A 22,868-nucleotide genomic window follows, 5' to 3' on the forward strand; every position below is an offset into this window, starting at 1 on the left:
TATTTCGTTAGACTTTTCGAACGATTCGTTACTAACGCGTTTAACTCGTTTGACTTTACAAACGTACCCATTATTAAAGACTTCGATACAAAAATGAAAATTTGTGAATTGGCAAAGAAGTTTGATCTACCGGAATTGTCGGTCAGAACAATTATAAAAGGCAAAGAAAAAATTCTCAAAGATGTGAAAAATGCTCAATCTTTAAATTCAAGCATCATTCGTAAACGTCACAGTATTATCGCTGAGATGGAAACAATGTTAAAATTATGGCGTAATAATCAAGAATTGAAGTTCTAATCAGTCATCCTCCACACTCTAATACGGTGGCATCTGTTCCCAAACAGAACTAAGATTTGTCACTAATGATGATACACTGTCAGTCCATAGTAATTCATGCTTCTCTGTCACAACACCACTGCAAACAAAGACATCAATGTAATGATTGTAAAATGTGTAGCAGTTCTTGCATGGAAATTTGCCTCTGCTGGTTACCTGCCAATGATGTAGGAAGAGACAGATTCTGTAGTTTCATCTGTCTCTGAATGGTAGACAAAGACACCATTACAGCTTTTCATGCTAGTCTCATGATAGGTGATCATCTCTTCTGATGGTATCCAGCCAGATCATCAGGAGAGATAATCAACTGATTGTATGTGTGTGTCTTTATGTATCTGTTGCTCCAAATTCCTTTTTATGATCAGAACAAGCCAGATGGTGGAAAATTTACATCCTACTCCCTCAGCTCAATGATGCAGCCTTTCCCAAAATCTATCAGCTATGTATAATGTATTTGACTGCATCATACTGGCTTTAAAGATCTTCAAATACCAGGTACAGTGAAAATTTTAAACACAATGAGCTTGTTTTAGTCTTTTCATAAGATACTAGCATAGTAATTTTAAGATAGTCTGGTGGTATTACCTGGTATATAATTAAGCCAATAACTGTAATTATTTAAATACTCATATGAGACATAAATTGCATACTATAATAGTCATCAAGATATTTTTCTCAAATTTTATTGTGCATATATATATGCATAATAAAATTTGAGAAAAATGTCATGATGACTGTAATAAGGTATGGTAAACAGTATTAAGAAGATGGCAAGTTTCCTAATAGTATGAAGTAGTTGTCAAAATCCAAATTTGTTAGGATATTTTAATGAATATTTTCAAGTTAATCAACCATTGCATTTTTATAACTTTTACAATATATATCTATGTAAGTTTAAATTAAACAGTTATTTACACTTCTAAGAGAAGAAATTTCAGACATATTATGAGTTTTTCTTTCTTTTAAAATTAATTAATTAAAATTTTAAAATAACTTTTCATTCTAAATAAAATATCAATTTAAAGACTTTTTAGTAATAAAAATACAAAATATTTTTGTATCTTTAATTTTAAAATAAATTTTAAATACCTGTATTTTTAATCTCATTTTCTTGAAAAATGGATAAAATCTCATCTTTCTCTAAAGGATTTTGTTCATTTTGTTTTTCAGCTGAAAATAATATTTTATATTAACAATAATTGCTAATATGAAAGAATTCATAGTAAAACAAATTGAAAGTAATTTTCTTTTCTGCTAGACTTATTACACCATCATTCATAAACAGTACAAGCTTCAGAAAATCACATTTTATTTCCAAGAGAATGAATTTTGGACTTTGAGTCCATCATCAACTCTTTATGATGTAAATAGTTATGAGAAGTACAGAAATTGCGATAATTGATAAATACAGATGACAATTATTAGTTTACAGATACACCTCACCTTATGTTGGTAATCAGTTCCAGGAGAGGCGACTTATGTCGAAAAATGACGTAAGTCGAATTTACTTGTCACTAGGCTAAACAACAAATAACCATTCCCAGTTCTATATTTTATTTATAAATGCATTTTTAATAATATATGANCATTAATAAGATAATTTTTCAACATCAGAATTTTTAAGGAATTCAAACTAATAACAATTTAATATATAATTATTAAGCTGGTGGGATGGACGAAGCAATTACAGTGTTAGCTTATACTCTGAAGGACCTGAAATCAAAGCTGTGTGGTCAAAAATTCAAGGAATTTGTTGGGAGATGGTCTGTCCCAAATGTCAGGCTAAATCTCTCACCATTTGATGTCCCCACTGTGGGTCTGGTGAAACCCACAATATGCTTGAAAAAAGACAGGGCAGAAAGAGTCAATAAACAAATAAATCCCTCAAATAAAAGACTGTCTTTATAAGTAAAAAATGTTTTGGACTGTCGCTGGTACAGGTATACCTCGCCTTACGTCGGTAATTTGTTCCAGGAGAGGTGATTTAAGTCGAATTTACTTGTCACTAGGCTAAACAACAAATAACCATTCCCAGTTCTATATTTTATTTATAAATGCATTTTTAATAATATATGATTAATAAGAATCTATTTTAAGCTTTACAAACAAATAAATTTTAGTTTTTAATATAGTACAGGAAAAACTAATCTAAATTTTCGAATACATGTACAGTACGTACATACTTGTAAATATATATGTTTACAATTTGGTGATGTTTACAGTACATCACAGACTCTTTATTTGTGAATGTGATTTGCTCTAAGACATTATAAAATAAGATGATGATTTTGTAAGGTTAAATAACAAATACAGTTATTAAAATTATTTTGCGATAGTAAAAAAAACTAATTTATGTTAAATTTACCAATAACAAGTGGCACTGACAATGATGCCAAACAGTAGATATTGGAACTACCGTGGAAAATGCCAATATTGAGCTCTTAAAGACTGCTAAATAAAATTACAACACAGTCACAGATGTTTCCATATTTCGTTCTCTACGATTTATGATGATTATATTAACATTTACTGTAAATGTTTGTATTTTAATATGATTTTATGTGCTTTTAACACCTTTCTAGTGATATTATGATTTCAATATTTGTGGTGGACAGACAAAGTCATATAAAATGACTTAAATCTTAATTTTTATTTTTCCATATATTTTTTTGACAATGTATAATGAAGAATGACATAACTCAAGGTATAACTGTATTTGATTAGATATGATGGTATGATACATAAAGCAGTATTAGCAGTGAAAGGCAAACAATATACATAATAAAGTACACTGTTAAAACCATATCTTTTAAAACCATGATATAGCAAACTGTTTTACCAATAAAACAATAAAATTAAGTAAAACCTGTTCACCTTTAAAACAATAAGACTATAAAATTATTAACAGTAGAATTGTGATACAATGAAGTGATTCACAGAAATAACTAGAAATTTGGTTTAATAGTAAAATCATCTACTAGTCTAAAACTAATAAATATATCTAAATAATACTTTTGCAGTTTTACATACTGTTTATTCTTTTTCTTTTTTCTGCTAATACTTTCTTTATATATTTTGTATTTTCTATAATATAACTTATTACTTTTTGAAAATATATATGCAAAAATAAAAAATTGGAAGATTATAATGTTGTATTAACAATATATATTTTTTTATTACAGCCTGCATTATGTTTTCAACAGAAGAAAAAGGCTTAAACCTTTAATAAAATACATATATCATTTCATTATATTGGCATATATTAACTAACTGCAATAAATGATTTTTTCTGTAATTATGAATATTTGATTTGATATTTAAACTTAGTTTTAGAACTGATATATTTATAATTTTTTAAGTCATAATTTTTTTCTAAGTAATTGCAAGCTAACTTACAACAGGACTTGTCAATATAAATAAAATACGAAGTCTAAATTTTGAATTCATTAAAAAGCATGGATTTCAAATCATTTAAATCTAGATTCCTTACAGCTTTTCAATTCATTTAAAGATAAAGTAATCTTAAAATGTCAAAAACTATATTATTTCTTAAAATGTGACTATATCAATTAACTAGAATAATTCAAATTTTTAAAAGCAGAGAAAAAATTTATATTATTAAAAGTAAATTTAAAAATCTTTATCATTTTGTTTTATTACAATGTAAATAATTAAAATTAGTCAAGTCATAATCAAATGAAAAAAAAAATCAAAAAGTTCAAATTTTCAGATAAAGCATATCATATAAAAAGAACAGTTTAATGTTCACATAATTTAAATTTTATAATACTATATTTGCCTGAATTAGTCTACATTTTTTTCCAGTTTTACAGTAGCAAAAAAAGTTCTTGATCTATATTCAAGTCTGATTAAAGTTTTCTTTGATTTAATAACTGGCTGTGGTACACATCAAAGTTAAACTCTGATAATAATATAATATTTGATGTATTAACTGTTTATTGATGCTAAATGTTAGCCAAGTTGTGATCTGTCATGCTGTAACTGTATAACATACTGCATGCTGTAGACCATGCATGGGAATTAAGTTTTTAGCATAATTGTAAATAATCAATTAATTGATTGTTTTAATTGTATTCAACAGAATCAGTCAGTTTTGGTAACTTCTATATAAGTTTTATTTTACTGTTAGGAGTCTCTACTAATCAAGCAATCATCAAAACTGGGAGGAACATTGTTGAAAATTTACCAAAAAATGTATTAGGTTGTTGCAAATGAAATGGCCAATTTTTACTTCTGACTTTCAATGTTTATTAACTTAATTTAAAATTTACAAATTCAATCAAAATTGTCTCCACCAACATTAATACACTTTCCCCAATGCAATAGAAATGCTTTAATGCCAATTTGATAGAAACACGAGCACAGGAAGCCAAAATGTCATTAAAGGTACTTTTTTATTGCATTCTCCTCAAAGACTTTCCTTGCCAAAAACTAAATATATATAAAAAAGTGATAGTCTGTTGGTAAAAAGTCTAGAGAATAAGGTGAATGGGGAAAAATTTTATTTAAATATTTTCATTATTGTGAGAAATAATTAAAGAACTGCAGACCTCCAAATAATGCTCCTTATATCTCTCACTGAGTTCATGTGGTAACCATTTGTCTAGCAGCTTCTTGACTTTCCCTAACATGTTTAGGTGTTGAGAAATGATTGAATAATGTCCAGCATGTTCAACCTTTCTGTGATTTCCCAGACAGTCAGGTGATGTTCTGATTGGATGATGTTCTTCAATTCTGATTTTTGAGATTTGTATTCCCAGAATGAAATTTTTTGAACCAATGCCTGGTGACCTACTCACTTCAACTGCATTATGTCCCTGGTTATACTGATAAAAGAAAATGATTCAATTGCCTTTTTTTTCCTTTTTATCAGAAAAAGTACTCTTAAATATGTGGAACTTGCAATAAAAATGAGATTACATTTTTAATTCACATATTATGTGTGTGCTCTTCCAATTGCAAACATACAGCACTATTCACATGGAAAAAAGTTGTACTACAAGGCCAGAAAATTTAAATTTTAAAAAACGGCCATTTTAATTGCAATGACCCAATATTCTGTTGTAAAGTGTATCTTTCTATTATAAATTTATTTATTTGATACAATTATATGTTTTAGACTTTATAAAAAAAATGTTCTAGACAGTTGTAAAAAAATAGGACAAGCAAAAATGAAACACAAAGTTTTGTTTTCATTCCAATTGCCATAAAACTGCAAGTATACTTTCCAGAATACATGTGAAACATGCAAAGAAGCCTACTTTTCCTGGTTTAATGTACAGTATATGCTAGGCAGCTTATTATCTAGTGCAGTATTTCTCAACCTCTAACGAATCGTCGCCCCCCTTCAATAAAACCGTTACCTATTATCACCCCCTTCACTTCAAAATTCCAATGCCGAGGACCAAGACTAATGCCAAATTTGTACTGCATTAAATAGACTAGTGACTAGTAAAATGTTATTTGTTTAATTATTGTACGATATAACGAATAAAATATCTAATTATTCTTAATATAATGTTTTACTATATCGCCCAGAAAATTGTTTTTCGCCCCCAAAATATAAATTGTTACTAATTGCCCCCTCAACATGGAAAAACACCCAAATGGGGGTGATATTGCCCCCATTGAGAAACACTGATCTAGTGTATAAGATATTGTCTCAATTTTGCCTTATAACTTTTATTAATTTCATTTTTATTGATATTAGCAAAAAGAGGAAATAAGTCACAATTTATCACTTATAATATACATATCCAATGCATGTATTCCTTTCTTTAAAACAAACTCTGAGTACAATTTTCTGATCAGTCAGATATGATTTAAATGCAATTTGTAAAAATGCACAGAATGATGTACTGTTCAAGGAAGCTAAAGATCATGATGGCAATGAAATAGCAAACAGAAATGAAAATAATAATTTTGAAAGTGATGAAGTATTGCTTCAGTGACTTTCCAAATTTTTTTAAGGTAAATTTCTAATTTTATATATGAAAATAAAATTGAAAAAAAGGTCAACTTATATTGTTCTATTCAGGTCCTAATTTTTATCGAAAAGTAAAGACTCCAGAATTGATAGTTGACTTATATTCAGGCTAATACAGTACATAAAACATTGTATATTCAATAAAATTACAATTTTATTTACATTTTAACTACAATTTTAACTACAGATTTAAATAGTTATATAAAAACATTCTAAAACTTACAATTATATAATTTAAGAGAATGTTTTGGAGTTTTATTGATGATATTTTCTTTAGTAATACTGTTCAAATCCTGAAAGATAGTCATTAAACTTTTTTCAATAAAAAAAATACGAAAAGATTCAATTCAATATATTAGATATTTAAAAAATTAACCCAAATTCACATAAGTACACAAATTTTAACTTTTAATTAATAATATACAGTACAAAGCACATTGATTGTCAATTAATGCCAATGTTATATTTGCTCAAATACTGTATGTCTTTATTAAAATTTCATATAAAAAACTTTTAGTACAATGCTTAATTGTTTATCTTATCTGTTTATATAACTGAGAATATACAAACCTGATATATCAAGAAATTAAATTTCAACATAGATAATTTTAACCATAAATAAATTTGTTTTGTTAAATAACAGAAGGCAATTAATTGAGCATTTCAATTCTATTTTATCATCATTATTATTAGATATAATTATCTATAGATGTGTTAATTAATATTCTCGATATAAAATAAAATGTTATGAATGTAATAAACTACTTCCGTTATGAGTTATTTGGATTAACAGTAATATTTCATAATTTTCAATGAATAATTACAGAAGTTGTTTTGCTAATATGACTAAAAGCAAATTGTATAAATTGTAAAACTAATTTTTAATACTTGACCAAATCTTTATAATGTTTATTTAATTTGTTTTTGTAATTATAATTTTGTAAATTTTATAGCCTTTCTTGTAACAGGAAAAAAACCACTCTTTGTATCTTGAATCAATAGATAAAAAAACAGAATAATTTATTTATAAATATGTAGAAAGTATTAAAAAAAACAAGTTTAATATTTAATAACACTCATAGTAAAAAAAATTTGATGTGTCCAACACCATTTTTAATTCTAATTAATTTATTTTAAACAAGTTTAATTTTATTTTTCAGAGAAAATAATTTAAAAATTATCTTACTTTTGTTGAAATATCAACATCTTTCCAGGAATCTTCAATATTCTCTTCCTTTTGTACATCATGTTCATTTACACCTAAATTTAAAAACAACATAGACATATACATTATATATATGTATAAATTTTATATATGAAATAAATTTTAACACAATACAGATTAATGTATTTTTTAAAAATTTAATAATATGAACAGATTATTTTAAGTCTTATGTATTGTTATTATTCCATAAATAATTATAAATAATCTTAAGTAATATATAATTATTCTCAATAGAGATCAAGATAAAAGCACAATTTCAAATACAAAACTGTATGATTTGTTTTACCAACATAAAAATAAAATGAATCAACTCCTTTTCTAATTAGTTTTGCTTGTTGTCTGTGATTAATGTGTCTTGATATGGCCTGAATTTGATTAATTTTTAGATTTATCACACCTTGTAGGTCAAATGATGAAAACAGTCAAAGATCAGATCCAAAAAATATACACCAGAAATTCTGCCAATAGTCATCTATGCAAGATGGTTGGAATGATGAGGGACCATATAAGTCCAAAATGCATTTCTAATGTCAATAAAAGCATATATGTTTTGGATGTGATCTCTGACTCAGTTTTTATCACTTGACCTACAAGGTGTGATGTTTGAAAATTAGCCAAATTTGAGCCATATCAAGATACTTTTCTAATTTCATTGAAAATTGACAAAATATAACTAAATGAACAAAATTTATATAATAAAAATCTAAAATGTTACATCTGATTAATTTTTTATTTAATAAAAAATGTTTTCTTAACGTACAAGAAAATGTTTAAAACTATAAAAATATATCCATTTATGTATTTAAAAAATTTTAACATTTCCTCATTCATAAACAAAATATTTCTATTTTATATTATTTTATATTTTTAATTACTTGAATTTAGGATTATTAAATAAATGTTCTGTTATGTTTATATATATATATATATATATACATACATATATGTAGTGCAAGAGCTATGGAGCTCTCCATTGTTCAAGACATTGAAGATATACGAAAACAGGAAAACACAAGCTGGTATGCAACAATTTTAAATTACCCAGTAAATAATAACTATATATTGACAAATCTAGCTTTTAACATCAAAAAGTTTTTTTATACAGATTAGGTTAAATAAAAATGGAATAATTATAAATGATAAATATATGCTGTAATGAAAAGGATAAACTACAAAGGCTCCAAATTTGAGCCATATCAAGATACTTTTCTAATTTCATTGAAAATTGACAAAATATAACTAAATGAACAAAATTTATATAATAAAAATCTAAAATGTTACATCTGATTAATTTTTTATTTAATAAAAAATGTTTTCTTAACGTACAAGAAAATGTTTCTTAACGTACAAGAAACTGGCTAACTGTAATAATGAGATGGAAATGTATAAGACTTTTGACAGAGCTAATACTAACACGATTTATATGTTATATAACTATGTTAAACAATTTATTAAATGATAATTGTGACAAAATATTAATGTAATTCTATAGATCAGTAAATAAAATATATCAGTGTTGTTAAGACATGATTATATAAGATGTTAATACGCATTTTTAAAATAAAACGCCCTTGTAACAGGCAAAAGCCTTTTACGCCAAATAAAGCATTATTATTATTATTATTATTGTGTTGGGTTTAGTGGGTTATACTCGGTTTACACCGGTGGCTGTGTACTATGCCGGACCAGAGTCAAGGCATAGCAACCAAAACAAAACTAAAATTATATGTGTGTGTCAGTGTCTGTGTCTGTATTCAGGAATTTCCTAACAATATGACATGTATTCAATATAGTGGCCTTCTGTAGTGTNATTTAATGGAATGCACCAAATTTAATAATCAACGAGAGACCTTTATAGAAAAATGCTTACGTGCAGGCCATAATTGGCCCCCGAGAGACACTGATCTAGTAACAGATAAAAACCTGTTTAAAGCTTTGGAAAAATATATAAACGACACTAAGGTGCTTATTGAAATTAACCACAAAAACAAACATCAAAAGGATGACAGACAAAATAGTGACAACAAAGAACACATGACTGACAACTCAGAAGAAGAGGAAGACATCATCAGAAGGGAGGATGATGAAAGTGATACAGGAATTCAGACTACAACAGGTGAAGAAAGGGGAGTAGAGAGTGAGACTTCTGCGTGAAAGCGGACGTTGAAACAAAACTACATGGAAGTATATGGTCACGCAAAACAAGGCAATGAGTCACTTGTAAATATTTTTATTATTTCAATTTAACCAATTGGCTTAAAATTATTCTACAAGGTCTCCCACCATTGTAATAATCCTTCGAGAAGAAACTTTGAAATTATACTCTTTTCCTTGCTTGGCAGTTGAGACTGTAAGTACCAGTCCAACTTGCCATGCTTGCCACATTCACTTGATTTGGAGCAGAAAGGACTACCATTGATAGTCCCATTCCCGCGCTGCTCCAATTATTATTGTTAACCCTCAAGGGCTTATGTAATCAGCAATTCTAATTTCTTACATAATATAAGTTATTGTAAACATTGTCGGGACTTAAACTCTGGAAAGACTCCAGCTGTATTATAATTGTATATATTGTATTATTTTGTTCAAAAAATGCCGATGCAGACGCCACGAGTCCCATGCCTTCTTTCACACTATCCTATCTTTCTTTCTTTTCACACTTCACATCTCATGCTTTCTCTTCTTTCCTACTTCCAAGGGCTAAGTACGTCGCTTAAAAGACGGACAGCTCTCTAATCTCTTTTCTCAGAAGTCAGAAGCCTTTGTGGTCTGTGGATGCATTGCCACAGAAACACCAAGTCTAGGTTGGTTCCTCACATCTGTTGAGGGCATTGCAGTAGCCATACTTGGGCCGGTGCTGCTTTTGCCACTGGTAACCAAGGGAGACTGGAGCCTATTTTTCGAACGTGAGCCTCTGCCTAACCCACGAACGCAGACCTTGTTAACCCGGGCGACGTCCGAGCCAGTACCATACTTAGATCTGGTTACTACCATGATAATTATCTCCACAGAATGTGGGTGTGTGGTCACTCTTAGCTTCATTTCTCCCCATAGACCTTACTGGCATGTGTGTCCCTACCAGAAGCTTGTGCTCCAGCCTGCATTGCCCTATGGTTCAGTAAAATTACTGGGCTCTCCCACCACGACCAGGTGGTGACCATGAGAGAGTTATTATTATTATTATTATTATATGTAGTGCAACCACTCTACAGAAAAAGTATCATAAGTAAAAAAAGTAAATTTTCTGAAATCTTTAATACAACAAATAAGTTTTAAATGAAAGAATTATGAATAAAATGTTGTAACTAGAAACATATTGAGAATCATAAATTAACATTTTATCAAAATACTTTATAAATTTACACAAAGACAGAAAAATTACCTTGACTATCTGTAGTACATGCTTCTTCAGTTTTATATTGATTAAGTATATCAATTATTTCAGAATTTCCTGTAGTGTAGGCATAATCAAGAGCTGACTGACCAGTAAAATCAGTTAATAAACATTTGGCATTATTTTTTAAAAGAAGCGAAATTATTGCAGATGATTCGGCTTTGCAAGCCAATATAAGGGGAGTCCTGTATAATAGTTTTGTAAATTAACAAAACATCATCAAATTATAGTTATTCACAAGCTTTATTATTTTAAGTGTAATTAAATAAGTTTTTCTGAAACTTTATATGCAAAAAGTACTTTAAATGATGATCATTTAATTGTTAAAATAATATAAACTTATTTATTTATATTATTTGAAAATTTAATGTCTTACTGTAATTTTTTATCTGTTTCATTAACATCAGCTCCTCTTTGAAGAAGGATTTTAACAACATCTAGCTGCTTTTTGCAGCAAGCAAGATGTAATGGTGTTTTTCCATCCTAAATTTAAAACATTTTAAATATATTAATTAAAAATACTCACCAGAATTTTGTTAATTTTTAAATTACTTACATCATTCCTAACATTAACTTCAGCTTTATGCTGTAATAAAATCATTGTTATGGCACTTTGTTCCTTGTCTATAGAAATATGTAATGCAGTATCTCCATGATAATCAGGAATGTTAATGTCAACTCCATATTCCAAAAGCATTACAACTAAATCTATATGGCCACATTCTACGATCTGAAAATAATAAATTCAGTTAATGAATTATATTGTAAAAAATTATACAAATTAGAAATTTATAAATAAATAGTACTATTACTAATTTTACTACTGTTTTTACTACTACTTTTACTAATACTAATAATAATAATAATAATTGTAATTAAAAACTATATTACTTTCATGAGAGGAGTTCTTCCTTGACTATCTTGTATATTAACCTTAGCATTGTTTTCTAACAAAGTCATAAGTACATTTTTATGCCCTCTGGCAGCAGCCAAATGAACAGGAGTTCTAAAGAAAAGAAATATACTGTAATTATGAGTTTACATTTTTAATTTTGATGATTTTCTATTTAATTTATAAATCAAATGCACATAGAAAATATGTAAAAATAAATTTACATGAACAGAACAGAATGAATGTGAACAGAAGAATCAATCAAGGGATATAAAATTATATAAATAAAGAAATTATCATTTCATTGTCAACATTCTGCATTTTGATTTTTATGATTAGATACATTTAATGCTTATGAAATCTATTGATATACCTTTCTATAGTATAGAAACAATTTTTTTCTGCATTGAGTATCAACAAATGATTGATATGTCCCAAAAGTTCATATTTTTAACAGAGATAATATGCAATTGATATGCAAATTAATTGAATGAAATACAATAGCAATGGATGCAATGTTTCCACTGTTAATCACCATTTTCACATTTTCTAAAAGTTTTAAAGAAATGGTAATAACAATCTGAAGTGGCAAAAGGATGGGTTGCTACAGGGGAAGAAACTGCCCATGTGCATTGGAGCAATGAGGAAAAAAGCTTAGAATGAGATTTTTCTGATATATTTACTTTTGTATTATAATTCATTCATGAGATTGTATGAGATACTTATAGATATACAGTAAGTGATGGGAGTTCATGTTTGCATCGACTGTGGGTGCATTGCTTGCCTTTGCACCAGATGTGACAGACCTCATTCTCTTACTACCCTTTCCATCCCCTCTTTCCAACATTACTAAATTAATATTATAAATGTATACTTGCTTACTGGAGAATAAATTCAATAAAAATAAAAACCATTCAAGTATCTAGCATAATTCTTTAATAACATAAAAACATTTTCAAATGCATTAAGCATTCATCATCAGTTATTTCTCTAATTCGAAATGGGAAATTTGAAAAATTACACAAACGAATTTCAAATAAACTGTTATGTAAAAAATTAAAAGGTAACATGTTATAACCATTTATTTGAAATTCGTTTGTGTAATTTTTTGAATTTCCCATTTTGAATTAGAGAAATAACTGATGATGAACGCTTAATGCGTTTGAAAACGTTTTTATGTTATTAAAGAATTACGCTGGATACTTGAATGGTTTTTATTTTTATTGAATTTATTCTCCAGTAAGCAAGTATACATTTATAATATTAATTTAGTAATGTTGGAAAGAGGGGATGGAAAGGGTAGTAAGAGAATGAGGTCTGTCACATCTGGTGCAAAGGCAAGCAATGCACCCACAGTCGATGCAAACATGAACTCCCATCACTTACTGTATATCTATAAGTATCTCATACAATCTCATGAATGAATTATAATACAAAAGTAAATATATCAGAAAAATCTCATTCTAAGCTTTTTTCCTCATTGCTCCAATGCACATGGGCAGTTTCTTCCCCTGTAGCAACCCATCCTTTTGCCACTTCAGATTGTTATTACCATTTCTTTAAAACTTTTAGAAAATGTGAAAATGGTGATTAACAGTGGAAACATTGCATCCATTGCTATTGTATTTCATTCAATTAATTTGCATATCAATTGCATATTATCTCTGTTAAAAATATGAACTTTTGGGACATATCAATCATTTGTTGATACTCAATGCAGAAAAAAATTGTTTCTATACTATAGAAAGGTATATCAATAGATTTCATAAGCATTAAATGTATCTAATCATAAAAATCAAAATGCAGAATGTTGACAATGAAATGATAATTTCTTTATTTATATAATTTTATATCCCTTGATTGATTCTTCTGTTCACATTCATTCTGTTCTGTTCATGTAAATTTATTTTTACATATTTTCTATGTGCATTTGATTTATAAATTAAATAGAAAATCATCAAAATTAAAAATGTAAACTCATAATTACAGTATATTTCTTTTCTTTAGAACTCCTGTTCATTTGGCTGCTGCCAGAGGGCATAAAAATGTACTTATGACTTTGTTAGAAAACAATGCTAAGGTTAATATACAAGATAGTCAAGGAAGAACTCCTCTCATGAAAGTAATATAGTTTTTANTATATATAACTATTATATATATTATTTACAAAAAATTCTTATAAATTAAGTAATTTAAATTAAGTAAGTAGTCATGGGAAATCTAGTGTATTGAAGAAGTGGTAGAATCTTCAATAGACAAAGACTACAAATAACACAGGTAGTAAATAAACACTCTATACTTAAATAAAAACTTCTTACATCTTAATGTTTCTAGAACTACAAGAATATTGTTTTACATGAATTTCTTCAAATTGAATACAATGATAAAAAAATATATTCTTCAGTTTTCAAATAATAGAAAAATACTATAAATATTTTTTGATTTACCTAATCAGCAGTATAACTAGAACTGACATTAGGGAAGACACATTAGAATGTCCAAGCCTAAATTCACCCTGCCCATTATGGATATAACCAGGGCCGGATTTGAGGTGATTGGAGCGATATGCGCCAATCGGGCCTCGCACTTGAAGGAGCCCCGCAGTACATCAAAATTTATATATTTAAATATAGTTTCAAATTATAGAATAGATTAAACAGTTTAGCGACCATGTCCATTGAGAGTCAAGAAGCAAGCCAGTTGGATTTTGATACTATTTTAGAAGATTTTACAGAACAAAAACTTCAGAACATAATAAAACATCTCTTTATAGGTTTATATTCAATAAAATTCAGTTATATTCATTCATCAACAAATCAAAAGATTTTTTATGGCAAAAATTTAAGTAGTTATATTCATTTAAAAATATAGAAATACTAAAACATATCTATGTATGTTTATATTCAATAAAATATAGTTGTATTTATATTTGGTACAGGTTTTTTAATGTAGAAATTTGTCTACCTTATGGTTCATGACTTTTGATTTTTATAATTAGATTTTGGATTTTGTTTTAAATAAATATTTAAAATCTGTAAATTAACTGTTAATTAATTTTGTTATTTAAAGTTTTGAGGGGCCCACAAAAAAAATTCAATCGGGTCTCGCACCTATTGCATCTGGCCCTGGATATGGCAACTAGAACTACGGGTGAAGAGCAACCTCTTAGATATTGTATATACATGTGTATCAGTGCATTTGTTGCATTCAAATCTTTTTCCTGTATTTATTTGACTTTTTTCTTTATTTATTTATTTAAAAAGCTAAGGAGGTCTCTTCCTGGTTACACTACTATACCTAATGTATTATTTGTATAAAACAAAGTTTCTAGAATGAAAATTTTAAGTAAAATACTGTATTAAACTGAAATTTTATTTTTATATGTATAATGTTAGTTTATTTGTATTTGTATAAATTTTGTATTTTATAAATGTTTATAAATTTGAAAATCTTGTGCAAAATAATACACATTCTTAAAATAAAATAGGTACATAAACTATGTGCATATTTTATTTTTATTAGCTAGAAAAAGTAATGAAAAATGCTATTGTCAATGACAAAAAAACATTTGTATTTGGCACCATATTGAAAATTATGAAAATTAAGAAAAAATGCTAAATTCAGCAACCAAAACAAACATTGTGTCAAACATTTGTTTTGACATAGATATGGTTCCTGTCTATGTCATAAGATATGGTTCCTGAATTTAGCATTTCTTCCTAATAATATTGTCAATATTTTGAAATTTTAAAAAATATTTAACTTTAATAAATGTAATATTTAATAAAAATAAAAATAATTAAAAATTTGTTTTTAGAAAACTTTATATACATAAAAATAATTAAAATAATAAATACTGTAACTTCATATTATTTGAATAGTTTTCATTAATTTATAATTTTTAATTTAAAATATCTATAAAAATTAATATCTTTATAAACAATTTTATAACAGATTATACATGTATAATCAAAAGAAATTTATTAGGCTATAGTTGAAACCTGATCTACTGTTATGAATCATCATATCAGTAGTAGCACATTTTATCTAACATTAATGTACTTGGTTTGTTTTGTTTGAAACAAATTGTTTTATACCATTTAAAGCAAATACAGCAATAAAAAATAGTTTTTCTAAGTTAAATATTTATTTTATAAATAACATTTTAAAACTAATATTTTATTATACTTATGTTACAGAAAATAAATAAATGACATTTCATAACACATTTTCATACACTGTTTTATGACTTGTAAAAAATGCAAATCATTGTCTGAAACTAAAAATAAAATTTTGATGCTGATAAATTTTCAGAATTTTACTTAAAAAAACAAATATGTAGATGATTACTTCTAGAATTTTTTTTTTATTTTATCAATATAATATAGAAAAAATTAAATAAATTTTTAATTTATTCTAATAGAAGCTTATTTTCTTTTACATACAAGTACTTTTGTTATTGTAAAACTGACTTTAGATAACTGATGATAAGGGTAATTTTTTCAATAATGTTCATTTATTTAATATTAATTTAGTACATATATTTATTAATTCTGTGTACTGTTTTGTGGTAAAAGTAAAAAGTTCAGACTACCTAAAAATATGAAAGTTGTCTTCGTTAATTTCTGATTAAAATTATAACCTTTCACTGGAAGTCATATCTGGGACCAACAAGAGGAAGATCAAGCACGGGTTGTATTCATGGACCTAGCCCTGTATAAGACTGAGCCAAAAATCTGTATGAAATTTTAATTATGAAGTCTAACAGATCAATTTTTATAATTTCAAGTGCATAAAGAGGAAAAGAAAAAATGTGATAAACTGAAAATATTATGTCAGAGACACTTGTTTCAGAGTTCACAATAACTCTCTAAAGTCCTGATCATGTCTATAATATTTATATTTGTATATTTTAATATTTCTTTCTTAGTGTTTGTATGTATATATTTACATAATGTATATTGGATACTTTATTAGGTGTGATTTTAAATTGTTCTTTTTTTATATTATATTGTTTAATTAAAAAATAAAATATTATTACATCCTGAATATAAAATGCAATGTGTTTTGCTTTCAACTATTAAACTATTATAATAAACTGCACTGTCATAATACCTTGATAAATCAAAAAACATTCAACAAATATCAAAACAATATTTTCAATTTTGCTCTTTATATGAAATATTTGTAAGATAAAAAGTATGATAAGCCAAAAACTACCAGATTATATAAGACTATTATATCACAATTATTTTAAATTAATTACTAAATTATTTGTCACTAGAGAGGGGCATTATGCACCATCTCTTATTAGATTTAATAATTATAATTAAATTATTTAGAAAATTCTGGAATTTAAAATAATTGTGATATAACAGCTCAATATAATCCTGTAGTTGTTCGCTTATTACATATGTACTGTACATTAGGTTTGTAGATGTTGATTTATGTATAAAATATACAATATTATTTATTTATTCGAATAGCAACAATGGCACTCACAGTCATTCCGAAATATACAAAAATGATATCTTTTAATTGAAACAATACTTTAATTATGTTAAATTTAAAATACTGCATTCTTCTTTTTAACAAAAAAAAAATATATCTATAGACGAAACAAAATATTGTATTTTTTGTGTTAGATTCTGATAAATCTCTGAAATATTAAGATTTCATTTATTTTAGAATTGTATAGGAAAATGATTTTCTAAAATATAAAAATATTTCATTTCATTTTCTTGACATTCAACATTAACATAAATAGCTACAATATATATATAACTCTATAATATCAATAAATCCATTTCTATTTTTATTATTAAAAACATATATATGTAATTAAAAATTTTTTTATTTTATTTGCACACTATTACAATAACTATTATATTTTGGAAAATATGCACATTACATGCTATATTACATACATTATTTATTTTTGTGAATAAATTATAATACTTAAAGATAATTAGGAATGTTGGATTAAATTTTCAAAAAATATAAATTATATTTTATATATAAAAAAAAGAATTGTTTAAATAAAAGTATCCTGTTAAAATATTCAATTTTTTAAATGTAACTAAGTACAACATATCTTGATAATTCTAATACTCTTCATTAAAAATTAAAGTGCCTCCATCCTCACCTGTTATCATCATCTTGTAAATTAATGTCACATCTCTTTAAATGTTTTTTCACTTTATCCTCATCTCCCGTCCAGCAAGCTTGATGTAATTTTGACAAATTGCTTTCATTATGCTTTAAGTCAATTAAATAAACATCATTTTCGTTATAAGATAAAGAATTTCTTTTCTTTTCTTTTTCTCCTTTGATAGTTTTCTTCCATTGAAGCAATTTCTTCATTTGAAAGAGTGCAGTTGTGTTTTTCCCCGATCAGCAATGTTACCTCATCACACGATTTGTAAACAAAATTCAAATGGAATAACACACGCATGCGTCACATAATATTCATAATATATTTTGTATGATGTAATACTGATTTTTTGACGTCATACATAAACATAATCGAACACTTAGAATAAATATTTTAAAATTTTAAATAATAGAAATGATTATTATTTGAGATATAAAGTATTAATATACTTCTTAGAATCCATTTCAATTAGAATATTAATTGAAATGGGTTGTAAGAAATACCTTACTCCAAGCCCGGCTAGCTCAGTCGGTAGAGCATGAGACTCTTAATCTCAGGGTCGTGGGTTCGAGCCCCACGTTGGGCGATTGTATTTTTTGTTTTTTATTTGTAGTTTTCGATATAAAAATATATGAGGCATTTTGTATCGAAAACTACGGTAAAAAAAAGCTGACCTATTAGTGAAGAGAGAGAAAGAAAGGAAGAATTTAATTGTAAGAAATTTGTTCATTTCATTAATCTCGTCCCCTCTTTTTTCAAAAGTTTGCCTCTATTCCTTAGACCACAAGGTTAATAATTATCAAATTTTATCTTTTGTAATTATCTTTTGTAATTATCAAATTTTATTTTATTTTGTTAACTAGTCTTTTCTCAGAAAATGGCGGCGGTTTTTATAGTTATTTACAATCAATTGTCAATTGTATCTTTGTATTAAATAGATGAAATTTATTACATTTTTAATGATTTAAAATATTTACATAATACGTATATATATATAATGATACAGTATATCTATATTACACGCATATATATAGGCTATATATTCCCCCGAAGTTGAAGGATAAAAAATTGGACAGGAAATAATTGGAAAATATTAAGGCTATATATATTTGCACCGTGGAACAAAAATAATGTTTTCACACATCAAGAAGTCGATATATTCGTAAAAATAGAAGCCAAATCTAGCCTGAAATTGTGCTTCTTTTGGCGAGATCAGATTTTTAGAAGAAATTGGCTGATATCTTCAAAACCGTTAAGTTTAAGAAAATTTGACCTATTATAAAAGGTGTTTTTTTGTCACGTACTATCCATATAATGGGTGAAAAGCACCCTTTATAATTAAAACCCACTCTATTTCTTTGTATTAAAAAAAATCGTTAATTTTCGAGGTCATCCAAGGTCACCAAATTTGCCCTTTTGTCTGTTCTATAATCTATAAACTTCGTTATTGGTCCAATCTTCCTATCTATAAAGGTTTCTGGAGAAAAAACTACTAAACGCCACCAGTGCATCACCCTGTATAACAGCCATAAAAGTAAAAAGTAGATGCAAAAATAAACGAATCATGTCTAGTTTCGAAATTTAAATTTCTTATTAACATAAATGGTGTCACGTCATTGAAATTTTAATGGAAGAAGAACGGAAAAATTTTAAAGTTTCTACTGAATAAGTTTAATGTAAAAAAAATTAACAGAAAAAATACAAAATTTTTCAACAAAGTGAAGCAGATTAGTAGGACATCGGATATCAACCAGCTTATCCAATTGATAACACTTATTTGCATACGTTTTTAAAATCCGATTGGATTAGCTTGATGGAATAAGCAACGCAATACTTGGGCGATCTGCCAATGGAGGGGTGCCTCCCGAAAGGACTTTCTATGGTAAACTGGCCCCCTATTTTGGTGTTAAACGCGTGAAGAAAACAAGAAAAACTCCACGTGGTCAGCCCTTAGGAGAGACCCGAACCTGAGAGGAGCCCACCAGTGGCCAAGCGGTCTTCGTAACCTGAACACTGGGAGTTCGGTCGTGGGTTCGCGCTTCGCTCGGACGGGCTGGTCACGTGGAGTTTTTCAAGTTTTCTCCACGTCTGTAACGCCTAAATAGGGGCCAGTTTCCTTTAAAAAGACTTCCCTGAAGGCATCCTCCCTAGGCAAATCGCCCAAGTGTTGCGTTGCCATAACTCAAACCAACCAAACCAAACCAAACCGAACCTGTGATGAATGTTTAGTTTCTTATATACTCGGCCACTGGTGAGCCATTTTTTCCATAAAAGGAAACTTTATAATGCACAGTGATTAAATTATCATGATGAATATTCTAAACTGTTTATTTTATAATTTCAATAGATAAAGTTATAAAATTGATCAAGTATTGCAAGAATTATTTTAAATAACATTTTATTTATTTATTTATTTGTAAAGCAATTTTTCCATTCTGATAAATTACTACCATTAAATATCAGTTCTATAAACTTTAGAGCATGCTTAAATTGAAATTATTTTTACTATTTATTTAAACATTTTATTCGCTATTTGCTGGCGATATTTCAAAATTATTCGGCTCCGTTAGCAGTTCTAAAAATGACTTGAAATCAGATATAGTCTCTTCATTTCTGCAACTTCCTAAATAATTTTGATTCCATACATCTTCATTTATTGGTGATGGATTTATTGTTTCTTTTTGCAAAATATTAATATTTTCTTCGCAGCTTTTATTATGATTTTCTGATTCAAGTATAGTTCGATTCTAAAATAAAATAATAATACACAAAATTTACATAAAATCAAAGTTTAAATTTAATTAAATTTTATAATATTAACTATAAGCTTAATAATAGCTTTCTATAGCTAGACTTGTTATACCGTTAAAAATACAGACAAGCTACGAAGTCAGTACATCACTTGTTATACCAATTACTTACATATGATAATGTGGTAATGTAGCCATGCCTTACATGTATGTATTTTAATGTAATTTTGGGACTGTACCATGTTTGCCGTCTTATTATCTTAATTGTACCTTTGAAAATTATCCTTGAAGTGATTTGTGGATAATGTAAGAATATTAGTCCTATATTTCTTATAAGTTGGAAAGAATTTGGTAATTCAGTTTTATATTGATTATAATATGTTGCCACAGTCAGCATGTACCAATTTCTATATTCGTGGACTATTTTCAACAAAATAGAAGGATAACTTAAATATTGTTTATATATGGTGGTTTATGTAAATTTAGTGGTATGTTACATGTATTGCTACACTAATTTATGATACTGTGTGTAATTAAAATTAATGTTTTCTAATTTTATTATTGCTACTGATATAACAAGTTGGCTGAGAGACTGTGTCCGAAATGCGTATCAATTAGAAGAAATGTTAATAAAGTGATGTTCTGTACCGTACTTCATAGCTTGTCTGTATTCTTAACGGTGTAATAAGTCTATCTACAGAAAGCTAGTATTAAGCTAATATTTATTTTAATTTAGAGAAGAGCGCATTACAGTATAAATATTATATCTTAAAAATGACAAGGTTATTGAAGACTTCGTTTATATTTTTACCTTTATTATATTTGAAACTTGTATTTTCTTCTCTACTTTTTCAATACTATTAGATCTGGAACTTTGCTTTATTTCAGTATCATTCTTTTCAATAATATTTCTCAAATCTGTATTTTTTCTGTTCAAGTCACTTTCTGATTCTTCACTTTTCTTAGACAATTTTGAATTCAGTTCATCGCAGTTTTCTTCTTTGCATGATTCAGATTCTGTTGAAGTTGGATCGATTTCAGATAATTCCGATCCCATATTAATAATTTCTATAGTTTCTGCATTGTAATTTTTCTCAACAATTTCATTATTTTCGAGAAATTTTTCTAAACGGATAATATTTTTTTCAAATTTTCTCGAAATGGTCGAGGAACCATCAGTTACCAGTAATTGAATCATTGCAGAATCAATTGTAGGAGTAGCATCAATTACTATTTGGATAATCTTTTCGGTTTGTTTTATTCCTTCACATTTTATATTTTGGTCTTTATTAGTCCATTGCATTTTAAAATAATTCGCATTTTCTGGATTGATTTTTGAGTCATAAACAGAGTTAAATGTTTCGATGAAATTATTGTAACCAATCTTCTGCGTTTTATTAAAGAAATTACCGGATTTTCTAGAAATGAGCATTTAATTTAAGCTAAATTAATCATACATTTTTTACGTATTTGTAACTAGCAATTTCTTTTTTTCGAATTTTGTATATAACAAAAATTTCTTTCTGGAAATGTTTGTTAATCGAGAAAATAGTTCGAAGCAGTAATGAGTTTTAATACATAACAATTTTTATTTTCTTTACGAAATTAAAAAATTGTATAACTTAATATTAAATTAAAAAATATCAATAAAAACATAATATTTTTGAAGAAATAATCTTACTTCTTGTATCTACCAAAGACCTTTGACGTACGACTCCACCACGATTTCAATCCCATTCTGAGTAGCAACGTGTTGGTAATTAGAACAAGTTCTTACAGAGACAACAATATGAATTTGTCTGAATTTTTAATAATTGCATATCTAATTATTGTTAAATTCTTGTCAAACGTTGTTTAATTATATAAATACAGTAGAGCGTCGTTTATCCGAATCAATTGGGGACTGGGGTGGTTCGGATAACTTATTTTTCGGATAACGAATCATGTACGAAAAAATATATTAATTTATCCCATGTTGAAATTTCTCTCCGTTGTGTGTCGCTTCGCGTTGAATTTTCATCGATGTTAAGCCTAACGAAGACTATTGTATCGTTAAAAATTATTTTTTTATTTTGTACAAACAAAATAAATTTATTGAAAAATATAAAAA

At 27.2% G+C, this 22,868-nt stretch overlaps 2 protein-coding genes and 1 non-coding gene across 3 annotated transcripts in view; 1 reads left to right on the forward strand and 2 right to left on the reverse strand.

Annotated features, from left to right (window-relative positions):
- The window catches only part of LOC111619261 (ankyrin repeat domain-containing protein 7-like), a 20,717-nt gene extending 2,371 nt beyond the window's left edge, over nt 1-18,346 (reverse strand). The window contains exons 1-8 of the mRNA XM_023360942.1: nt 18,000-18,346; nt 11,854-11,968; nt 11,519-11,692; nt 11,339-11,445; nt 10,951-11,147; nt 7,530-7,603; nt 6,567-6,636; nt 1,432-1,506 (exon numbers count right to left, since the gene is read on the reverse strand). Of these exons, the coding sequence (XP_023216710.1) occupies nt 1,432-1,506; nt 6,567-6,636; nt 7,530-7,603; nt 10,951-11,147; nt 11,339-11,445; nt 11,519-11,692; nt 11,854-11,968; nt 18,000-18,217 (1,030 nt within the window). The 5' untranslated portion in view covers nt 18,218-18,346. The remainder of the gene's footprint in view (nt 1-1,431; nt 1,507-6,566; nt 6,637-7,529; nt 7,604-10,950; nt 11,148-11,338; nt 11,446-11,518; nt 11,693-11,853; nt 11,969-17,999) is intronic.
- Nucleotides 18,347-18,521: 175 nt separating this feature from the next.
- Trnak-cuu lies at nt 18,522-18,594 on the forward strand. The gene has a single exon. It is a non-coding gene; the product is annotated as a tRNA-Lys (tRNA).
- Nucleotides 18,595-20,434: 1,840 nt separating this feature from the next.
- On the reverse strand, nt 20,435-22,594 carry LOC111619284 (uncharacterized protein MAL8P1.12-like). Its single transcript, XM_023360966.1, has 3 exons — nt 22,440-22,594; nt 21,570-22,176; nt 20,435-20,755 (listed from the first exon to the last, which is right to left on the reverse strand). Exons 1-3 carry the CDS (start codon nt 22,493-22,495, stop codon nt 20,531-20,533), a joined length of 888 nt encoding a protein of 295 aa, XP_023216734.1. The 5' UTR covers nt 22,496-22,594; the 3' UTR covers nt 20,435-20,530.
- Nucleotides 22,595-22,868: the final 274 nt, after the last annotated feature.

The sequence above is a fragment of the Centruroides sculpturatus genome, unplaced genomic scaffold (genome assembly GCF_000671375.1).
Source record: "Centruroides sculpturatus isolate CEXI.00-Female unplaced genomic scaffold, Cexi_2.0 scaffold46, whole genome shotgun sequence".
Taxonomy (NCBI): domain Eukaryota; kingdom Metazoa; phylum Arthropoda; class Arachnida; order Scorpiones; family Buthidae; genus Centruroides; species Centruroides sculpturatus.